This window comes from Arachis stenosperma, chromosome 9, assembly GCF_014773155.1.
Source record: "Arachis stenosperma cultivar V10309 chromosome 9, arast.V10309.gnm1.PFL2, whole genome shotgun sequence".
Taxonomy (NCBI): Eukaryota; Viridiplantae; Streptophyta; class Magnoliopsida; order Fabales; family Fabaceae; genus Arachis; species Arachis stenosperma.
The window spans coordinates 132,447,660-132,471,057 of NC_080385.1; the positions used below are offsets into that span (position 1 = coordinate 132,447,660).

The window sequence follows — 23,398 nt, forward strand, 5'->3', positions numbered from 1 at the left end:
ACAGAGAAATTTTATTGAGATATTTCTTCAAATCTTACTAATTGAAACATGATTTGATTTTCCTTAAAGAGCTACTATAAGCTTCTAGCTAATTGAAACATTTTATATTCTCATTAGGTTATCGACAACCCTTTTGCATCAATGTAACCAATTATACTATTGGTTCTTGGCTTTTGATTGCAGTTTACAATAAAGTAAATAAAAGCAAACTTCTAATTGGATCAGACGATAAAACAAACGGAAGCAATTAATCATTTTTGTTTTCTTGAGGCTATTGATATTGATATAGAACAACAGGAATTCCAAAATTTGAAATCCATTTATCCAATTTACATGAAATATTATTATTCGAGGTGCACATTTGGCATTGCAATTGATGGTATTCACAATTCAATTGAGTAATCATATGAATTACGAGGGACCTCACATGTTTAAAATATGAATCCCTTTCAACTAGTCCTTGCATCTTTTTTATGTCAGCATGTCTCTAAGACCTTTACATGTATAAGAACATGGCCTCCACAGATATCTTAGTCGGAATCCATCTCTCGGAACGGTAATGGCACCGTCTTCACTGCGCGGTAGCGACCAACATTGTTTAGATGTTCATTCTCCAACCTATGCATAAAATTTATCAAATTTATTAACCACTCAACAACGATACTCAATACAAAAAATAAAAATCATTTAGTTATTCTAAATGAGATAAATATACCTGTAGAAATTCCAATGGCCTCTTCTAATAACCTCAAGTGAAGCTAACATAAACTCGAGTAGACGCGATTGAACTCGCCCCACTTTAAAATGCAGGATAGTTTCCACCCATGTTAATCTTAGTACAACATTTAAGGCCTGCAATCCAAAGATCATTCAAAAAACTTACTCATATTTTGTAAGCAGTAACATTCAAATTCAGAAAGAGGTAAAGAGAAGAACTTACAATAGACATATAGTATATGCTTTTATTCTTCAAAATTAGATCATCTCTAAGCCAGGGATTTTTGGAGTTAGGATTAAGAAACCCCCAATCCTTGATGAAATCCCAGTATAATTGATAAACTGTGGCTACAGTGGAAGTGATCAAGACTATAACAAACCATAGATGGTTATCTTGTCTGCTATATGTTACTCTAGCCCCTGCTGCTACCATTGCTGAAACATACTTTCCCATGTTCTTCAAATGATTAACATCACTGTCATCAAACCACCTTCTTGCACACTATGTATTAATGAAAATTAAAACATGAATATTAGTTTCCTAATATGTTTCTAAAAGGAATCTCTTATTATTGATCGATAACCAAGCTTACTTGCAACGCACGCCAATAATAAGGCATGAATGAGATGATATAAGTTATTTCCAGATATAGCCTTCCAGAATGGCAGGCCTCAGGATTGTGTGTTTTGAAAATCGTAGCGAAAAAGCGACAACTTGTAGTTTCTAAATGCCTCAGCAATGGTATCTGTATCCATAAGATGCACGTTAATTACAATTCATAACGTAAAAAAAAAAAAAAAATCAAATAAAAATAACAGGATTATACCTGGCTAGTTAGTTGGTCAGCCATAAAAAAATCTACTAGTAGAACCTGAAGAAATCACAGATTAAATCCAATAATAATGCAAAGTTTAGTCTTAAAACATCTATAAATCTATACCAAAAGCTCAATTGAAGAACTTCCTTTACCTTATAAAATGGAGAGCAAGCTATGTTACGAAGAACACGGATGAAGCAATATCGAGTGGGGCGATAGAAAAAATCAAAAGGACAAATGAGCAGCATTATGAAAACCTGAATATCAATTATGACGTCAGCAGAAAGACTAACAAACTGTCTCTAACTAACTAACAAGAAAAATGAATATTAGACCAACCAAAAGAAGAATTCCAGGAATGGCATCAACTTGAGAAGGCGAAAATCCTGCAGCTCTTAAGAGTAAGTGTATAACCATTGCTCCAACCACCGTTGTCATGAGAGTAGTGCATATGAGGAATGCATCTCTGTGCCTGAGTGCTGTGGTTGGTGAGAATTCAAATATGAAATTGTAATTGATTCTTGTCCTCTTCCACATGAACAGGTTGCATCCATACATAAACAAGTGCAAGCTTAGCAATGCAAACACACTGCACAAATGCAAACACTGTTTAGTTAAAAATGTGTGATGATCAAATTAACCTGAAAACTCAGGTGAAGTCAACTTCAAGTTAATAACTGAGAGCCGTTAGATGAAAATTTAGTCAAATCATTCAAATTATTTAACGATTCTTAGCTATCAACTTTGCGTACAATTGAATTTTCACCTCAAATTAATTAACATAATATGAATCACCTGAAGACAGGGTAAACTGTTTCCATATATCTTGGCTCTTTGCTTGGAGAGAATATACCACACAAATGGGCCAAGATTGCATATACACAAAACAAGGATACAAAGCAACCTGTAGATAACCCTGCAAACATACCAAACAATTGATAATAAGCTCTTTAATTAATTTTCTTATCCAAATTCAATCTAGGTCTACACCAGGGCCAAATTAGTAATTTACCACGTTTTATATGCTCTTAATCTTTCTTTTTTTATTTGTAAAAACATACACTAAATTCTTTTGAGACTAGCATTATATATAATATCTGATATTTTTTTATCAAAAATAGTAAAATTCGAACCCGCGATCTCATAAATGAATATGAGAAGATTATACCATTTGAGTTATAACTGATTGGCATTTGATATATATGTTTGTATTTGATAAAATATAACAATCGCATTTTGTAAGGATATGATAAAAAAATTTTCTGAAAAAATTAGTATTCTAATGGTGGTTAACCACTTTATATATAATTAAGTTGAGTTTATGGTTGCTATCATTATAGTGGTGGTGTGCACTGTAACTATATAATTTTGACCACGTTTAAAAAATGTTACTAAAATTAAAAATATATTTTTAATATTTAAAATTTTTTTATAAAAACGTGTTATTTTAATTTTTAGCAATATTTTTTAAAGAATATTAAAAGTATATAGCTACTATAACGATAAGCAGCATAGCATACGCATTCCATTATACTATTTATCATGTATTGTATGATATCACTTAATTGTTAGTGAACGTACGTGAAGCATTAATATCGAGAAATTAAAGAGAAAGAAGATTTACCGACAAGGAAGGTGACCATATGAGAATCTTTATTTTGTTGAGGTCTTAAAAACTTCATTGCCTTTTTCCTATCATTGTTGGCAAAGTGCTTTGTGAATATGGATTCCACTTCATCCATTAGTCTAACAACCTTTTAAACCAAATAATAATAATAATTATATATAAAATGGTTAACCACTAATTTGAATATTATGTAACGACACCAAGAGAATTTTGATGAGGAGACCTAATTCAAAAGGTATATTAAAAATTTGAACACAATATTGGTGTTTTCTTTTCTTTTTCCTTTTAACAAACTTTTAAAATGAAAGGGGTTAGCTAGGAATTGAAGAAACCAATATAATATATTAATATATGTATACCTTATCAGAACTAACGAAATGAGATCTCTTCACTTCTTTCAAATAATTTGCTGAAGCTTTTTGGCAAGACACCTGCTCAATTAGATTGCCACATGCATATATTTGTTCATTTTCATAGGAACTTAGGTTAAATTATAGTAGCTAGATTAGACATGCAAAATTATTAATTAAAACTAATAGGTTCTAAATTATCAAAGCCAAGGAAGTGAATTAAATAGTTCATGGATTTACATGTAATATAATCACCCTAATCTGCAGCATGGACATTATTGATTAAACTATGAGAAAGTTTAAAGGACAGCATTTTTTATTGAAATTTGGTCAGCACATAACCATTAAAAGTAAATTGAGTAATTCTATATCATTAGATATCATCTCACATTATTAAAAATATTGATGATGACTAATTGATGACTATACATCATAAATTCTGTTGGTTTCTAACATTCCTCTTAAACTATAGCAATAAAATTTTACTGCATTGATTAAATTTTTTTGTGTACGTGTATCTATATATATAATACTTTATTAATGATTATATTGTCTTTCTACCCAGAAAAAAAAAGAGAGAGACTACATTATCTTGTATAATCAAGGTTATTAGAACCGACTTCATCAATAATAAAAATCTACCCAGTATTAGAGTTGTATATGTACGAAAATGATGATATTTGAGGATAATCACTTAAAAGTAATCTATGACATGAAACTACTTGTTACAAAAATTAAAAAATTTAATAAGTTGATGGTTATATTTTAAACACATCATTGTAAAAATATTGAAAACTTTTTTTGGAGATAAATAAAAATTGAATTTTAAATTTTTAGATCATAAAAATTTAATACCATACATATCATAAAATGTCTTTTGGAAATTAATAAATTAATAAAAATAAACACATAATAATTATATTTTTAATATATATTTTATTAAAAATTTACTCAATACCTTTTTTGTAAGTCAGTAAAAACAAAGAAAAATCACTGGATATATACATTGATACTTAGCCATTGAAATCTAATTATATTTTTAATTAGTTGACTTAAATAATTAAATAATATATAACTGTAAGTGATAGTCGCCAAGAATTTTTAAATATTCAATTTTTACTGATTACTAGTGCATAGAGAGCACTTTTAATTACTTTTTTTTATCAAACATTATTGCACTAAACTCTTTAGGCACAAATTATATTGCCACACAAATTAAAAAACACAAATTGAATATCTAAAAACTCTTCGTGACTATGACTTACAGTTATATATTAATTAAATTCTAATGGATAATTATGTATTTAGGTAGCATTTATTTTTAAAGACAACACACATAACTAATATTATATTATCTTTAAGATTATTTTTTTATATTTTTGTATCAACTCTTTTATAGAAGACAATGATAAACATAAAATTTAAAAAAATAGACACGTTTTTTTAATAAATTTTTTTTGTCCAAAAATATTTTTTATTATTCTATTATTATTCCTTCTTATTTTCCTTAATTTGAACTTCTTTCTTATTTTGCGTTCTTCTTCTTTCTGTTTTTTAAGTATTCTCTTTTGTTTATAAAATTTTTTATTTGGTTAAATAATTTATTTTTTTTATATTATCGTTATTAACTAATTCTTCTTGTATGTACTCCTACGTGCTCTCATTCTTTAGTTTATATTCCGTGTGTGAAATTATAACAGATGCACTATGATCATTAATACAGGAATTGTGTGTTAAAAGTATTTCCACTATGAAGTAAGAAATTAAAGAGTTTGAAATAAAAATATGATCAATAATCCATCACCCAAAAAGGAAATGAGAAGAGATATGGTTGCATTGTGTCACTATCTTAAGGTCATGTGTCGTGTGAGACACATATATAGTTGCTTTTGGAAATTAAGTTGAGTTTCAATCATGAAGAGATGGTTGTTATTTAATTAAGATCCTCACAACCTTCATGTGATTGAAGACTACTAGTTTTCAAGTGCTTAATTAGTTTGAAGCATGTTTTGATTATTTTTTTATTAATAGTAAATGTAGATTTATTTGTTATAATTTTTTTAGTAAGAATATATAAAGAGTACATAATATATAAAATATAATAATTTAACAGATATTTTTTTAAGAGATTTTTTATTAATCCTAACTCAACAGATATAAAGTTCTTCTCATTATTGAAGAGAATAAAAAAATTCTTAAAACATATCTGTTGAATTATTACATTTTATATACTATGTGTCTATGTACTCTTTATATATATACTCCCATTAAAAAAATAACAACAAATAAATTTATATCTACTATTAATAAAAGAATAATGTAAATAACAACCACAAATATACCTATTAGAATTAATATTACTGGAAAAACTTAATTACAGTAATTAGTTCCTTTTCGTATTTGTCTCTCTATTCTTGCCATAATATGCTATTGAATGTGTGACCCTAAAGAAATAAAAGTAAGAACTTTAACTTAGTGCATATATAGCAAATAGGATTAGATATATTTTAAGCCTTACCTTATCAAACTTCTTGAGTATCTTTGAAAATGCTACTGTATTTAGTGAGCTGCCAAAATTAGAGAATAATTTGATTAGAAATGATGGATTATTGGCTCATATATTTTAGTTAGAGGCTAGTATTCATATATGTACCTAAACGTTTTAGCTAAAAAAATAATCGAAAAAATACTTTTTTTTTCTAAAGTTAACTCGAACCTCAATTTAATTCTTAAAATTTTAATTGTTTTAATTTAGTCTTTTAAATTTTTTAATTGACTTTGTAATGAAAACTACCGCATAGACTAATTAAAATTTAAAAAATTAAATTGAGATAATTAAAATTTTAAAAACTAAATTAAAATTTAAATGCAACTTCAAATACCAAAGTGAGTATTTTTTCAAAATAATCACTTTACATTATTTTTAAATCAATAAAATGCTCTATTTTAGTTACATCTTTTTCTTTGAGGTTTCTAACCTATAAAATTACAACCATTAGAAAACCAAATTGAACTATCCTTTTATGATTTTTTTTATAGTATCTCTTAATTCGACAGACTAAAGATTAATTTAATGTGAATTAGAGTTCGAATCTATTTAAAAGTTTGTTGCTGGTCAGTGCATTATTACATGTACAAGACAAAATTTAAACTTTTGACATTTATTTAAACAAACTAGTGAATGAACTATTAAACTAACCGAACTTTATTAATTTTTATGAAGTTTTATTATATTGTTTTTATCGTTATATAAGATATAAAATTGCGATTTTTGGCATATAAAGCTGGTCTGTTTCTTGGGATTGGAATTGAAATTAAGAGATTGAGACCAAATATTGTGTTTAATGTGATTAGAGACTAACTAGAACTAAAATTTCAATCTCAAGACAAAAAATTTTAATTCATTTAATACCTCTAGAAAATAGCTAAAAGATACATGACTAAAATTTTTAGAAAGAAAAACGATAATTTTTAGAACATTTCTTTTTAAAAATATTCTTTTTATCTTTTTAAATTTTAAATTTATTATTTAATCTTTATATTTATCTTAAATTAAATATAATATTAATACATAATTTAATTTATTATATTTTACATTAAACATAACACAAAAATTTAATTTAATTTTTATTTTTTAATCTCTATATTTCAATTTCTATTATTTAGTTTCAATTTCTTTTTTTAAATGTAGTCTAATTTAATGAACCATACATCAGGCATGGAGGACCATTATTACTCTCACAATGACTTCTTAAAATGATAACACAATTACATATATAACTTAATTTGCTAAAGAAACTAAGGATGGGTTTAGAATATATATGATTTCTTTTTGTTATTAAAAAATACGGATATCTCTTTATCTCTTTGGGATATGGATGAATAAAATATGAAATGCCACACTAAATTTGCATATAAAAATAAGTAAGCATATTGAAAAGTGAGATTTTCAATTTTTGAATAAGGAAAAAGGAAAGGAAATAGGTCAAGCAAAATTCGACCTTGCCAGCCACTAAGCACTGTTTGGAAGATAGCTTTAAATAAAATCCTTGTAAAAAGTGTGGCCAATTATTATTATTTTTTCCATTCCTCCCATGAAACACAACATAGATATCATGATCATGATCACGATCACGATCACAGTCACATACCAACTTTCCTTTACTCTATCCACCTGAAAAAATTAACCTTACGTGGTGCTACATCCTGGCGCCATGCAACTCATCATAATATCCAAATTTTATTATCAACAATGAATTAATTACTCAATTGTTGAATGTTGATGAGGAAATTTAAATTTCTAATATTTATTTAAATAAATTAATAAATTAATTACGATCAGATCAACTAAAGTTGGTTGCATGATTTACTTATTACCTCTTAATAAATAAAAACGCTGGAATAATATTAAAATATGAAAATATTTTAGCCTCATAACATAGTGGGCAAGGAAGAATGAATGAAGAAAGTAACCTGTAAGTTTTGAGGAGGCCAAGGGCACGATAGAGTTCAACAAAGGCACTTCGAATCATTTTCTCAGCGCTCTGAATCTTCCTCTTGAAGATGAAGTCACCGCCAGAAGTAGTTGGGTTGTTAACCAAATCCTCCAAGAGCATGCTGGTTATGGCGGTTATGGCCCGGGTCGGATTGGTTGCTGGCACGTCGATTCTCATTCCCATTTTGGGCTTCCCCTTCTTTGTCTTTTTCCCTCTCATCCCTGAATTCACCAAGTTTATTCCATTCTTCTCCAATGTCGTTATTACTTCTTCCGTCTGCGATGACACTTCTGAATTCGTTTCGTCTGATTCCCCACCAAACCTTTCTGCGGTAACCAACCAACCAAATCATCTATGTCATTGTCTCCCCGTATCACTTACTTCAAAGTCTTTACACCCAATATTATATGTCTAATATTACAGTTAACATTCATTAAGGGAAAAGAAATTAAAATATAGCAAGTTAAACTAACTTTTCCAGTTTAGATTTATAATTTAGAATTTATGGTTAAAAAATTATACAATTTAAAATAAAATATCTTTTCATTTTAAAATATTAGTTGATGTTGGCAAAAAAAATTAATTTTTTAAAATTATTTAAAAAAATCTAAAATTTAAAAAAATAGTTATAATTAATATTTACTAAAATTGAATATTATAATATTAAATTTTTTAGCATTACTCATATTTTAATTATTTATTTTGTAAATTCAAAATTTTAAAATTATTTTAAAAAGTATAATTTGTAATTTTCTATTCTCATTTATATATAGTTATTTTTATTTAAAATTATTAATTAAAAATTATTAAATAATAATTTAATCAAACATATTAAATTATCTAATAATTTTTAATTAATAAATATATAAAAATAACTTAATGTCAATTTTTGTCTTATATGTAACTACTAGTAATCTGCTATCTAATATGTCCAGCAATGAAAGGAATAGAAAAAATGAATGGATTTTGTTTTCTGAAGATATAAGAATTTCTCCGTTGAATGAACTTTTTTACATCAAAAACTTTTTGAAATAGCATAGGTCGTAACAAATTTTCTCTATGAATAAATTTATTCTATAAAAGTTATATTGTTACTAAATTTTATACGGTATATTAATTACTTTATTAGAAGTATTTTAATTAATTATGAAAATAATTATATATATACAAAATATAGTTATATTATATTTGACAAATATTTTTTCTTTTTAATATTATTTTCAATCAAAGATTAATTTGTGACAAATTTAAATTTCTAACACTTAAATAGGTGAGCGAATTAACTATCCGACCAAGTGTATCAGCTTGGTTTGAAACTGCATTTTTGACAAATATTATTCTTGTAACGTTAAGGACTTGATCCATCAACAATATAATTATATATTTTATAATTATATCAGGTGGTCTATGTTATCATTTTCCCCTCCCTGTTGCGCACTTCATTATGGTCTGATAAAAAAAAGTATGATAGAAGAATGAGTGCCTCACTGCCTCCTTTAAAATAATTTGCTTAGAACATAGTCGCACAAGCTAAGTGGTGCTGGATCGACAATGTTCCACAAACAGTCAGTCCACTTCGGACTATAATATGTTTGTGTTGTATGATGTCAGTAACCACTTAGAAACGTGATGAGTTGACAGGGAATAATTTCTTGAGCACAAACGCAACATCCATTTTCTTTCTTTTAATGTTATTTAATTATTTATACATGCATGGTACATTACATGCGGTCTCCATTAACAAGTTGTTATTTCTAATATAATAATAAATAATATACTTTAATTTAGCCAAAGTATATATATACAAATTAAATGACTTTGACGATGTTGTATTTTCTTTAATTTGGTACATCTAACCAAATTTTGACTTCTACTCTACATATAATTTATTAATTATTAATTATATGATAACAAATTAATATGAAAATAATTAATGAATCTAATTTTTCTCAAAATATGTAAAGTGATAAGAAGAGAGAATAATGAAAGAAGATAGAACTAACCGGAATAATCAGAATTGCGCGAAGGAGAATGAGAGAAACTGGCGGAATTAGAAGATGGATTAGAACTTTTCCAGCGGCGGTTGCTGATGATTGTCTTGAGATCAAGCAGAATTTGAAGCTGTTTATTTAAGGTATCTCCTCTCTCCATGAACTCACTCTCTTGCTTCTTGTAAAATTGATTTACCTTGTTTAGCTCTTCATCAAGACTCTCAAAAAACACACGTACCTGAACCACTCAATATTATTCATCACCAAATCGATTATTTTTTAGTTATTAAGTGAAAAAATAACATTATTTTTATGTATATGTTATCCATAATTAGTTTATCTACTATATTATATATTCCTCTAATTAAGATGTCATTATTTCTCATTTATTCATAGAAATGTTTTTGGTATTTTCAGATTTTAGTAACCCATCTCTTGTTAAGATAATGAAATACTTATTATTTTGATTAAGTTTATAATAATTATTATTGTTATTATTATTACTAGTGGATCTATGTTTTATATATTTAATATATGCTAAAAAAATTTAATTATTCTGTCGATCCTATAATTTCGTCGAATTTTTAATTAGATTATTATGTTTTTTTAATTAGGTCTCTATACCATATCATATTTTGTAACTAAGTTCTTATCGTAACAAAAATATTAAAATTAATGGAATATTTTGTATTTACTATTCAGTCAAGTTAGGCATATTCATTTTGTTTAACACAATATTCTGTTAATTCCAACATTTTTGTTACGATAAGGACTTAATTACAAAATCTAATATGGTATAGGGACACAATAAAAAAAGTATAAGAACCTAATTGAAAATTTAATAAAACTATAAAGACTAATAAAATAATTAAACTAAAAGAATAAAAATAAAATTAATTAGAATGACAAACTATTTATAATTTAGGTAAAAGGTCTTGGAGTCAAATCACTGAAATAACAAAATAATTTTTTTAATAAATTATACTTAATAAAAAATATTTTAAAAAAGAAAATTAGACATCAAACTACTCTTATATTCTTTTTATATAATAGATAAATTATTATTATTATTATTTTTATTATTATTTAAATGAAGAGTTATTTTTTTAAAATTAGAAATGAAACTTAGAACGTAAAATTTTTAAGTAAAAATAGAAAAATGATGCTATTTAAATTATAGTTTATTGGCATTTAAATGAAGAATTAATAACTAAATTGTTAGCCGATTATATGAAATTCTTTTTGAGATTGTTAGCCCCACCAACCAAAAAAGTTACATAAATAATATTAAAATTAATATATATTATATTGAGTAAAAATTATTTATGTCAAGAGTAATAAGTCTTTTACATATATAATTATTGATGTATAATAACTTTGTACATAACATTAAATTTTATTGACTTTGATGTTATCTTAAATTTTCTAAAACTATGTTACATTAACATTAGATAAAAACTAATGAAATATATAATTAATTTATGATAGAAAATAATTTTTTTTGAATGGGTGATAGAAAAGAATTAAATATTTGAATACCTCATCCTCCTCCGAAAATAATTGCGCAAGTTCTGTTTCATATATTTCTTCTTCGCTACCTTTCACGGTTTTCCTCCTCACCTGCGTGCATCAGAAAATATCTGCTACTTAGTCATTAATTGGTCATACGATAATGTTTTCTTATATGTAAATGTAATGTATTGCAAATTTACATTGACGATTTACTTTTAATTTTTTTCATGGTGCTCACGATTGTTTCGTGATAAGTTGGTGAAAATATAGGTTCCACAAATAGAATAGAATACAATAATAGATCCAAAAACCTTTTTTGCTTGCTTTCGTGAGAGAATGAGAAACCCCCAAAAGAAAGCTGAAAAAGCTTTTTCAAAATAGAAATGGCCACTAACCTCACTTCGTTGCTCATTAGTCATTCTCATAATCTCATTTACTCATACATGTATGATACATCAAATAAATTTGCATATATATAATAATCATATCCCTTTCCGCCTCCAACTTTTCCGAAATTTTGGTTTTATCATTCTATTTATAACCATTCATTGTACTTACTCCTTTATTACCTCCCACTTTTTAAAAAATTGAAATATCAATTTCATTGATAAGATATCAGAAATAAATAACCAAAGAAAAAATAAAAGGGAAATAAAGTTCATGCATATTGATTTTTGAGTTATATATATATATATATATATATATATATATATATCTCTTCCTCTCTGCATTATTGTATGATAATGCTCTGACAAATTAAATCATATTTATAAGACTTTTAATTTCTAGATGAGTAGTAAAAATGAAGGCAGTTAAATTAATTCTATATTTTGTATCTCTAATGATGAATTATGAATGTAACAACAAATATATGTACGTGACAGCAGTAAATAGCTAGTAAAAAATCTTATTAATTTAACACTACTGTCTACCATTAAAATGTGAATCCAGCAATTACTATTTCATCAAATATGAACGTACAAATTGAGTATTAATAACAGAATAAAAAAAATTGAAATTGAGCGGACCACACACCCAAAGTGAAGAAAATAACATATCAAATTGTTTCCTTCAACTAACAATATTACAAATTGACCATCATTACAACCACATGAAGTTAAATTTTTTTTTCTTGTTTTAATCTGTGGTTCGTATGAACCATAAACGCAATACGCAGATGTTATTCATAAAGTCATTTCTTCTTTATTAAATAATTCATAAAATCCTTGCAAAACATATCTTATATGTCCGACGACGATGACGTCACAATTCTATTATTTGAAAAGAAAAAAACCGACTTAGTTAATAAACAAGTGTCTTATTTTTTTTTTTAAATATTGACATATTCTTAAAAAAATTTTGCTGATCAGTTGAAATTTTTTTACTATCGCCAATTTACCAAAAAAGACATTTTCTTTTTTAAGAAAAAATGAAAAATGGTTTCGCTTTAGTTTATTTTATCTTTTGAGAAGGAAATTAAACCTACTATATATACCATGAATTGAGACCTGAAATAATGGGAGGCATTAGAGGACAAAGAAACACAGAAAACCATGAACACATTACTCACGCAAAAAAAACCGCACCGAAGTTTCGGCATTTGTGATGGAAAAAGCTCACATAATATCGTAAAAAATCACTTAAAATTATTTTTATATAAATTAATAACTAAAAATTATTAAATAATTTAATATATTTTTAATTATTAATTTTACACGAAAGTAACTCCACGTGAATGATGACTGTAGTCCTATAATGTTTCGCTGCCATTAAAAAAGAAACAAACAAGGAGAAAAACCATGGGAGAAAGAACGATGCAATTAACTATATATAGTTGATATTATATATTTTGAATAACTATTTAGTTAGTTAGTGAGTTACCTGAATGACCGTGAGGTTGTGGTCATCACAGGAAGGTCGAAGGTTGTCGGCAAGGTTGGCGGCAATGGAGCGAAGTGAATCGAAAATGGAGCGGCCGAAGTCAACTCCGGCGAACAATTGGGCGGTGTGCGGTGGGTTGGTTGGAAGCCTTGAAAGCCTGATCCGTTTAATTTGCTTCTTGAGCTGCCAGTAGTTGACGAATGCCTCCTTCCATTCCGGTATTAGTTGCGCTTCTAGCTCCTTTGAAAACTTCACCATCCTTCAATATTTCTTATTTATTTTTAATTACTTTAATTTTATGGTGTAGGAAGGAGATGAAGGATGGTGAAAAGAGAAATTGAAAGAGTGAAGTGGGATATGAGTGTGTATGTGATATTGAGATATGTAAGAGTAGGGTGATAGCTATAGTGAGAGTCAATAGATATATATATAAAGAGAGGAGAAGAAAAGAGAAGAGAGAAGAGCCGTGTGGAGAACATTGTTTTATTTTCTTTGTAAAAAGATACATTGCTTTATTCTTGTTTTATAGTGGTTATTAGTAGTAATAACTAGTATTTTTGTATGTAATAATATTATGAAAATATAAATTTTTTAAAATTATATTAATTTTGTTTTAATATTATAGATTATGATAGAAAATATTTATAAAATTAAATTATTTTTATAAAAAAGTCATAAGAAATAAGAATTTTTTCGACTAGAAAGATCAAAAGTTTTATATATAAAAAAATTAAATAATAATTTTGTAGTCATTATTTTTATATAAAAAAATTAATTTTTTATTAATAATTAATTTTAGTATTTATTATCTAAAATTTTAAAAAATTTAATGTGTATATTTTTATATTTAATTAGATATTAAATCTATTTTACAAAAAATTTAATTTTTATAATTATTATTTAAAAAAATATATTTTTCTATGTATATATAAAAATATAATTAAATATTATATAAAAAAATTTATGTTGATAATTATAAAATTAACTCAAAATTAATATTTTTTAAAATAATTGAATCATAATTCTAATTATTAATCATAACATTAGTATTATCTCCAAATTATATGTAATAAATATTTGAAATAAATAAATATATAAATTAGAAAGATAATAAGTGATAAAAATTTAAAATTAAATAAAAAAATATATATATATATAATAATATACTTTTTTATGTGAATAATATTACAGAATTATTTTTGTAACACCCTAACTTTTAGCACGTCATGATCGTACCAAAAGTAAGGAGTTACTAACCTGTTCTCCTTATTTACTATTTAATATTGAGCCTTTAGGTCGATATCGCATTTCAGTTTATAAAAAAATACCAGAAAATTTATTTGTACTAATTAAAATCACACAATTATTAATAATAATAAATGCTATACAAATGAATTCAATATAGAGCTCAAATACAATACCTATCCCTCTGGATAAAATAAAACTTAAAGCAACAAGGGCGAGGGAACTCTATAAAAAACAACAGGAATCACCAGTAAATCTACTAATCGTCTGCAGCTTCTTACTGAATCTCCGAACCTGCGTCTCTGAAAGGGTGGAAGATTTTGGGGTGAAAACAAACCACACGTTCTCAGTAGGGAATGAGAATGCCGTAAAAGTAATGAAATAAAGTGCAAATAATTAACTTTACTCAATAAAAATATATTTTTATTAAACCCTTTGAAAATACTCTTGGTTCTACTTTAGATAATTAATTACCTCCTTTTAAAATCTCTTAACTCAAAACAAATCTTAAATATAAACTAGTCACATTTTCTGTCTCTCAGCCACATAGTTAATCCTCAGTCAAATGTCAACAAGTAATCACTTTAATACACTCACAAACAAGTAGTGCAAGCAAGAGATTCAATTCAATGTACAAGCAAGTCACAACAAGACAAGCAGTACAATCACAAAGTAATAAGACAAACAAGCGCAATCAAATGCAAATGTGCAAACAACATGATGCATGTCTATCCCTAACGCAGGCCATGAGCTCATGTGTCGGTTGCCTACCCGCTCCCGACATTACCCGGGCACAAGTCCCAGATATGACTTTCCAGATGCATCAGTGTGCTTATAAGTCGTACGGCTAGGCCGCATCAGTGTGACTTTCCAAATCAATAAGCGTACATCTGGAAAACAGTTCTCAGTGTGTGGGCGTCCCCACTTTACATTTGGCACTAAAGCACAAACAATGTCACATCTGCTCTCCTATGGCAGACACTTCATTAATTAATATATTCTTTAAATCCTTGTTCTCTGCTCTCCTGTGGCAGAGATTCCTTTTCTTAATAAACCGAGCTCAAATCTTTACTTAAAACAAAATCTCTCCTTAAAAGATTGGGTTTAAAACATTATATTTTCCTTAATAAATCAAACTTTAAAATAGAGTAAATCTTTTCTTAACTAAATATATTTTAAATAATTTAATTTTTCAAAACCAAATCTTTTAAAATAACTTTTCAAATAAAACCTCAAATTTTATAAAATTTCGACAGCACTTCCCCTAAAACTCGGGTTTAGCCACCCTTTTCGGGTCCTAACTGAATCATTTTCAACCTCTTTTCAATCAAGAAATCAAATACAGTCACAAACACAACTCAAACTCATCATTCAGTCATTTCAAACAATCATAAATTATTTACAAATACCCACTAGATTTCCATGGCATTCATAGTTTAAAAACAGTTAATTTCAAAACAAAATTTTCTACCTCCGTAAGAAATCAAAACAACAGAAATTCCGGAGAAGCTTTCTGATCGAGCTGCTGAAAGAGAAAGCGTCAGAAATCGTCTGTGCTTCCTAAAACTCTAGTTTGCCGAACTCAAGGTGCAGGAGAGTTACGTCACCGTCGACTTCTACCGGACAAAAATAACACCAACGTGTAGAGGATGAGGATACGAACACTTTTACCAGATTAAATTTTTTATTAGAGTTACAGATCCCAAAAAATCGAGACTAAAAGTTCATGGTGCCGTTGTTCTCTCGTTCTCTCTCACTCACGACATTCTCTTCATTTTCCCAAAGAAAATGATTCAGTATTACTTGGAGAAGGAATGGTTAATGAAAGAAGAATGGATAATTAGTGTTAAGGTGACATATATATATATACATGCATATAAAGCTTAGCAAGTAACACATTCCATTTTTTTTCTTTCATTCCCTTAAAGGCTTTCGGCCGATGGGAATAATAATAATAATAATAATAATAATAATAATAATAATAATAATAAAAATTACGTCTTAATATAATATATTTACTCATAAATAGTTAATTATTTAATTTTTAAAAATCAGAGTCTTACAATTTTTTAATTATATTTAATTATAAAATTAATATTTTTTTATAATTTTATAAATTTATTTGAATTATATTATTTTATTAATTTTAGTTTTTATAGAATAACAATGTAGAGAAAGATAGAAAATGAGAGAGAAAAGAAAGAGAAAGATAAAGAAGAAGAAAGAAAGAGAGAGTTTGTTAATTTTAGAGGAAAAATTTTTTACTTTAATTGTAATAAAAGAATATTTCATGACATATTTTGATTTGTCAAATTAATAATATAAAATATAAATTATAATTTATTTATAGAGTGGAGAGGATAGAAAAAAATAGAGAAGGGGAGAGAGGGAGATAATTAAGAGGAGGGAGGAAAGTAGTTTATTAATCTTATTTAAAGATATTTCATCCTAATTTTAATGAGAAAGTATCATGTGATACATATTTTAGTTGTTAAATTAATAATATAATATAATTATATTTTAATTTTAATATTAATTTAATTTTAGTTACAACTAAATAATATCATATTGTATATTTTGATTGTCAAATTTAAAATTAGTTATTAATAATGATATATAAAAGAAATAAAATAAACGAAAGAATGATCAATATAAAAAGAAAGAGGGAAAAGAGAATAGAATTTTTTAATTTAAAAAAAAGTAATTATAATGGTGATATATAACGTATTTTAATTATAAAATTAATAATAAATAATATATAATTTTTATACGTGTATATATATATACACAAAGTATGTTTATTAAAAATTTACAATTATAATTATTTTCCAAAATGAGGTTAGTTTGCTTTTTTTAATTATCAATAAATAATATGGATGCCTCATGCCTGCGCACTAATTTTATTTTACAGTGTCTCCTTATTATGGAAAATTCACGAATTTGTCAATTCATGATAAGTTATTATAGTGTATGTAGTGGGTAGTTCGTTTTTGTTATGAAAATATAAATATTTAGTGTAAAAAATATTAGTCAATTGTCAAAACTTATTATTACTATTTTAATTTTATTTAGTGCAACTAACAATAAATAAATATTAAATAAAATAAATTTAAGTTAATTGTCTTTAATTTTCTAACATTACCATTAAGTCTTTTAGTAGTTGACGATGATAATGTAAAATTTATTATAAAAATATTAAAAAATTATCAAAATTTATTATTTTTAATTATCAATAAATTAAAAATATATTATTAAATTAATAAATTAAAAAAAATTAAATTAATAACTAAAAATAATAAATTTTGATAACCTCTTAATATTTCTCATTTATTATATTGCTGTTATATAAAAGTTGAACTCTTAAAAATTTATTGAAGTGAATTGATGAAAATATTCTTTTATATTAATCTAATGATTCTAGTTATAAACTAGATTCCTTAATTATAACTGAAAATTTTCCTCTTTCTTTCTTGATAATTTATTTTTTTCTTTATGTTAGTCAATAAAAAAATTTAATTATCTATTCTATTCTTATTATTAAATTATTTAATTAGATGATTCTCTAATGTTAAAAAAAATATAAATGATCCAGATAAATAAATCCCCCTTTTGTACGTTTCACTTGTATGTACACACAATGATAACTGATTTTTAAAGAAAAATTTAACTAAAAAGGAAAACCCACTTAAAAAATTCTTGCTTTCATTATAAAGCAATGGAAAGGATCAAGGTTGTCAAACTCGCGAGTCTAAGTAAACTCGTGGAGCGGATCTAAACTCGACTCGCGAGTTAATTCGTAGACTCATATGAGTTCACCTATATATATATATATATATATATATATATATATATATATATATATATATATATATATATATATATATATATATATATATATATATATATACTCAATTCTAACCCTTTAAAATTAATAATATCAATCTTAAAGCACATAATAAATTAAAATAATAGCATATATTATAACAAATACTTTAAAATACACATTCAAATCCTCTATAATTATTCTTATACAAATACAACATAGAACACACAAAATTAAAAATTTTAAATTTGTAATAATAAATTTTTAATTGAACATTGAATAATATCAAATAATCAAATTAATTCTAATCAAAATAATTAATTACTAATCAGCCATGAATAGATGAACCATCTGGCAATCTAACATAAACGATAAGCAATAGGCTAAAATTAGAAGCAATAAAATTTGAAAAGCAAAAAAAAAAAAACTAAATCAAAAAGCAAAGGCTCAAAGAAAGGGCAAAAGGTATACAAAAAATAGAGGATACAGAAGAAAAGAAGGGACAAAGTCCCAGCAACAGCAAATCAAAGACAAGGGTGCAGCAGGCAGCAGTGGTGAGGGTGCAGCAGCAGCACAAAACGACAGCGACAAATAGTCATGGATTTCACGATGGTGCAAACCAGAGCAGAAATAGGACTGTAGGAGAAGTAGTCGAACTCGTGAACGGTGATAGCACAATGGAGTTGCAAATAGTGGAGATGTAAAGAAATACAAAGCAGAGGGCAACATAGATAAAATTCACAAAGACAATTGTGCAAATCAGAGCAGAGGTAGCAGACGCAGGCGAACAACGGCAGCTCGACGGGGAACGGCAACTGCAGCAGAACATGGAGAAAGTGAGACTTGAGAGAAACAACGCAGATGAGTGAGTTGTGAGTGAGTTTTCTTTCATTCTTTGGGAGTGTTATCGTAACCGTAATAAAAAATTACTTTTTTGGTTTCAAAATGATGCTTTTTTGAGCAAAAATGAAGAAAAACACAAACTCGCTAACTCGGTCCTAGACTAACGAATTTGTCCGAGTTTGACCGAGTCTAGCCGAGTTTACTCAAGATAGAGTCTATGTTTGAGTTAACTCGATTCCATATCTAAACTCGTAAACTCGTACGAATTTATGAGTTAACTCGAGAGTTTGACAACAATGAAAAGGATGACTTCTTCCGTTGAACTATCTATATCAGCTTGTTATTAGTTGCCAGCATTGGTTGGTTCAAGTCATAAGGATCGAAAGAATTCTAATTAGTTTTTTGTTGTATAAATTTGATTTTAAGGATTACGAATTATATTTGATATTTGATTGCCGTAAACAATTCAAGTACAATGTTTAGGTACAAGTACAACCATGCTTATCCAGATTATTCGTGATTTTCCCTATATAACCTTAAAATAATGGAGTCCATTATTCATTCTCATCATAACTTTTTATTAGATAACTTAGTTAATTGGTATTTCCAAGTATAGAGCCCTCCTCTATAACAAAGATACATGTATGGATAAATAATCACAAATAAATTAAATTAAGAGCCATATTGATTCAACAATTATGGGGGGAGATAAATTAAATTAGGGTCTTTGAGCATAATTTGGGATTATTAGTACATTTGAAGAAGCTTGAAATTAGGGCCGGGTTCGTCATATCTCATCAGAAAGAAAAATGGTAAATTTGATTTTGTTCTTTGATCTTTATCATCGATGAAAGGTTAATAAGTTCTAACCCCGGGAGAAGGGGGGGGGGGTGGTTTTAATTTTTAAATCTAAAAGTTAATTAATAACAAATTTTAAGGGCGGTGGTGATAAATATAAATTAAATTAAATTTAAGGACTTAAAATAAAATGTAGGACAATTTTTTTAAATAAATAAAATGAGTCTTAAAATTATTTGATTACACATTTTTACAAATGAAGACGCAATTACATGTTTTGACGAATTTATAGAAACTGTTACTGTCAGTAGCAGATTAGGGTATAATATAAACTGCTACTGACAACCACGGTTTATGTGCAAGGGAGTTTAAACAGAAATTGCTATAGGCAGTAGCGGTTTCTGTGCAGTACAATTTGACCATAAATCACTACAGGCAGTAGCGGTTTATGCATTGGAGGCAATCAACGTAAACTGCTAGAGACAATAGCAGCTTACGTGGAGAGTGCGTCTAATAATTCGTGGCTTGCAGTCGCGGATTTCATTTGTGTTTTGCTTGTGGGGTTGCCTAGAGAGAGAAAAATTGTAGAGAGAAGGAGGAGCACTTGGAGGAGGGTTTTAGAATTTTTTCAAGCGCTGACTTGAGGTAGAGAGCATTGCAGACGAACAGAGTTGTACCAACTGAACGGTCCCATGTTGCCGGTGCCATTGCCGACGAGATTAGCTTTATTTTATTTATCTGAACATTAACATTTGTTAGATAGGTTTTAGAATGTAGGATGTAGATGCTAGAATATTAATCTAAACCTTATACATGAGTATTAGATCTTACTTAGGGTGTGGAATGTAGTGATGATATATGCTAGGTTAGACGACATTGGAATAATAGGTGAATATAATTTTAATTTTAATTTTAATTTTAAATTTTAAATATTCTGTTAAAAATATAACTAAGAAACCGGTATTTAGCCATAAATCGATTCAGGTTAAGAACGTGTTTATTTTGTATGTTCCCTTTGGAAAACCGAAATTTGAAGTTTATAACCGGTTTTTGAAGTATCTAACGAATCAAATATTTAACAGGTTGAATGTATAAGTGAATAATAATTTAATTAATTAATTGTTTAGTTTTGTCATTGTGTGGCAATATTTATTTATTTATTTGGTCGAATAAGTTAAAATTTTTTCGTGTTGCATGTAAATTTGAATAACGTTGTGGATGTCTTTTGTGCATGGTGCAGCCAAGTAGGTGTATCTACAGTGGAGGTGGCAACAAAATATGCCAATGCATGACAGAATCATACCTTATTTAGAGAGGGCTGGTTTGTACCACTTGGCCAGGCTAAACAGTCGTTGGTTCTGGTTGGATGAGCCTATGGTTAGTGAGTTTATTGGGAGGTGGAGTCCCGAGACGCATACTTTTCATATGCCTTTTGGAGAGTACACAGTGACACTGCAAGATGTGGCATTTCAGCTTGGGTTTCCTATTGATGGGAGGGCTGTTAGTGGTTGCCTTGCAGAGTTTGAAAATTTCATGAAGGGTGGCCGACTAGCCTGAGAATGGTTTCAGGATTTATTCGGTGAGCTGCCTCCACCGAACAAGGTCAAAGAGATGATCGTCCACTTCACATAGTTTCATGAGAGGTTTCCAGTGTTACCAAAAGATGCGATCGAAGATACTGTTCGCATATATGCACGTGCCAACATCATGATGTTGTTATCCACTCAGTTATTTGGGGACAAAAGTGCGAACCGAGTTCATATTCGTTGGTTGCCCTTTGTGGCGAATCTTGATGACATGGGGAGTTATAGTTGGGGATCTTCTGCGAGGCATGGTTGTATCGATGCATGTGTCAGGTATCGAGGTATGGTTGTATCGATGCAGCTGCTACAGAGTTGGATATTCTGGCGATTTCCCTCATTGCGGTCCTCTGGGTTTGATGATTTTTCATTTCCGTTAGCATCCAGGTATTATTTATTTGGTGGGATTTTGTAAAATCTTATATCTGGTTTGACGCATTCAGTTTGTAATGGTTGATTATTACTCAGGTGGGCTGCCTACTTACCTCCTAACGATGGAAAAAAGCAGAGGGTTATCAGATATCGCCTTGCATTAGATCGATTGACCATTCGAGATGTAAGTATCATGGTTGTCGTTGGTTATATGGTTGTGGTTCATGTTGCTGCTTATATGTACATTGTTTTATGTCTTATGAGGATGTCCAAATTTCAGATTGTATGGGAGCCTTACTCCTCACTCGACGTACTTGTTGTGGTTCACCCTGAAATTCTTACGGAGGAGCATTCTCGGTTATGGAGAGCGGTGACTAGCTTGATATACTTTGCTGTGATCGAGTGGCATCAAGTTGATAGGGTAGTGGCATAGCTTGGAGGGGTTCAGCATGTTCCCAAGAGGGCTTTGAACATAGACTGACCGCATGCTAAGGATGGGAGAGGCGGGGATAGGTGGTTCCCCTATTACTATCAGTTGTGGCATTTGCACTAGGAGAACAGGGGTGATTCCATTCTTCTTGCTATCGACAGAGTGCCTGATCCAGGCCCCTCTGCTGAGTTCCTTGATTGGTAGCACCGTGAAGCACATAGGATTCTTTTCCCGGTTGTGGCATTCGCAGATCCGACCCACATACGTCTCCCCCATCTCTCGTTGTTCGCTAATGGCTTCCAAGTTCAACGCTGACAAGTGTGGAGGATATTGCTGTGTGCCGGAACCCGATGCTCCTTGGGGGTGTATGTGTGGTGCTCGGAATATCATCCTTATTGTCCCTAACAATGTCGACCGGCTCATCCACTGAATCATCATCTCGCATGGCATTTTCAACACGATCTGGTCCAACTTCATAGTCGAAATCGGGGACACCAACAGGCACACTAGCAATACCAATCGCAACACACGGAGGATCGTGGTGGATCGGACCGGAAGGTATGACCACCAACATTGACGTGGAGGCACCACCCATCATCGTCGACTGAGGATTTGGCGCAGATGTCCCAGAGCTGTCGACGCCATCTTCTAACTTCACAAACAACTCGGGTATTCTAACCTCCAGAAAACTCCGCCGACAGTGAAACAAGGCCTGCAAGTTTTCATCGAACCCTATGACAAACATCTCATACTTCACACCGGCAGACACAACGGCAATGGGAATCTTGTAGAACAATTTTTTAATCCACTTGGTCCCGCACACACCAAACTTCTGTAATATGCTTTGTTTTATCTCTGCCAACGTACTCGACAACCGAATAAAAACACTAAGGAGTTCTCTATCTGTAAATGTAA

General features: G+C 28.6%; 1 protein-coding gene across 1 annotated transcript; it reads right to left on the minus strand.

Annotated features, from left to right (window-relative positions):
• Positions 1–240: 240 nt before the first annotated feature.
• On the minus strand, positions 241–13,775 carry LOC130950989 (phosphate transporter PHO1). Its single transcript, XM_057879593.1, has 15 exons — positions 13,393–13,775; positions 11,539–11,619; positions 10,012–10,237; positions 7,986–8,334; positions 6,031–6,079; positions 3,522–3,593; positions 3,160–3,289; positions 2,331–2,451; positions 1,875–2,124; positions 1,688–1,792; positions 1,545–1,589; positions 1,311–1,463; positions 941–1,219; positions 716–852; positions 241–618 (listed from the first exon to the last, which is right to left on the minus strand). The coding sequence occupies exons 1-15, from the start codon at positions 13,648–13,650 to the stop codon at positions 531–533; spliced, it is 2,343 nt and encodes a 780-aa protein (XP_057735576.1). The 5' UTR covers positions 13,651–13,775; the 3' UTR covers positions 241–530.
• Between the last annotated feature and the right edge of the window lie 9,623 nt (positions 13,776–23,398).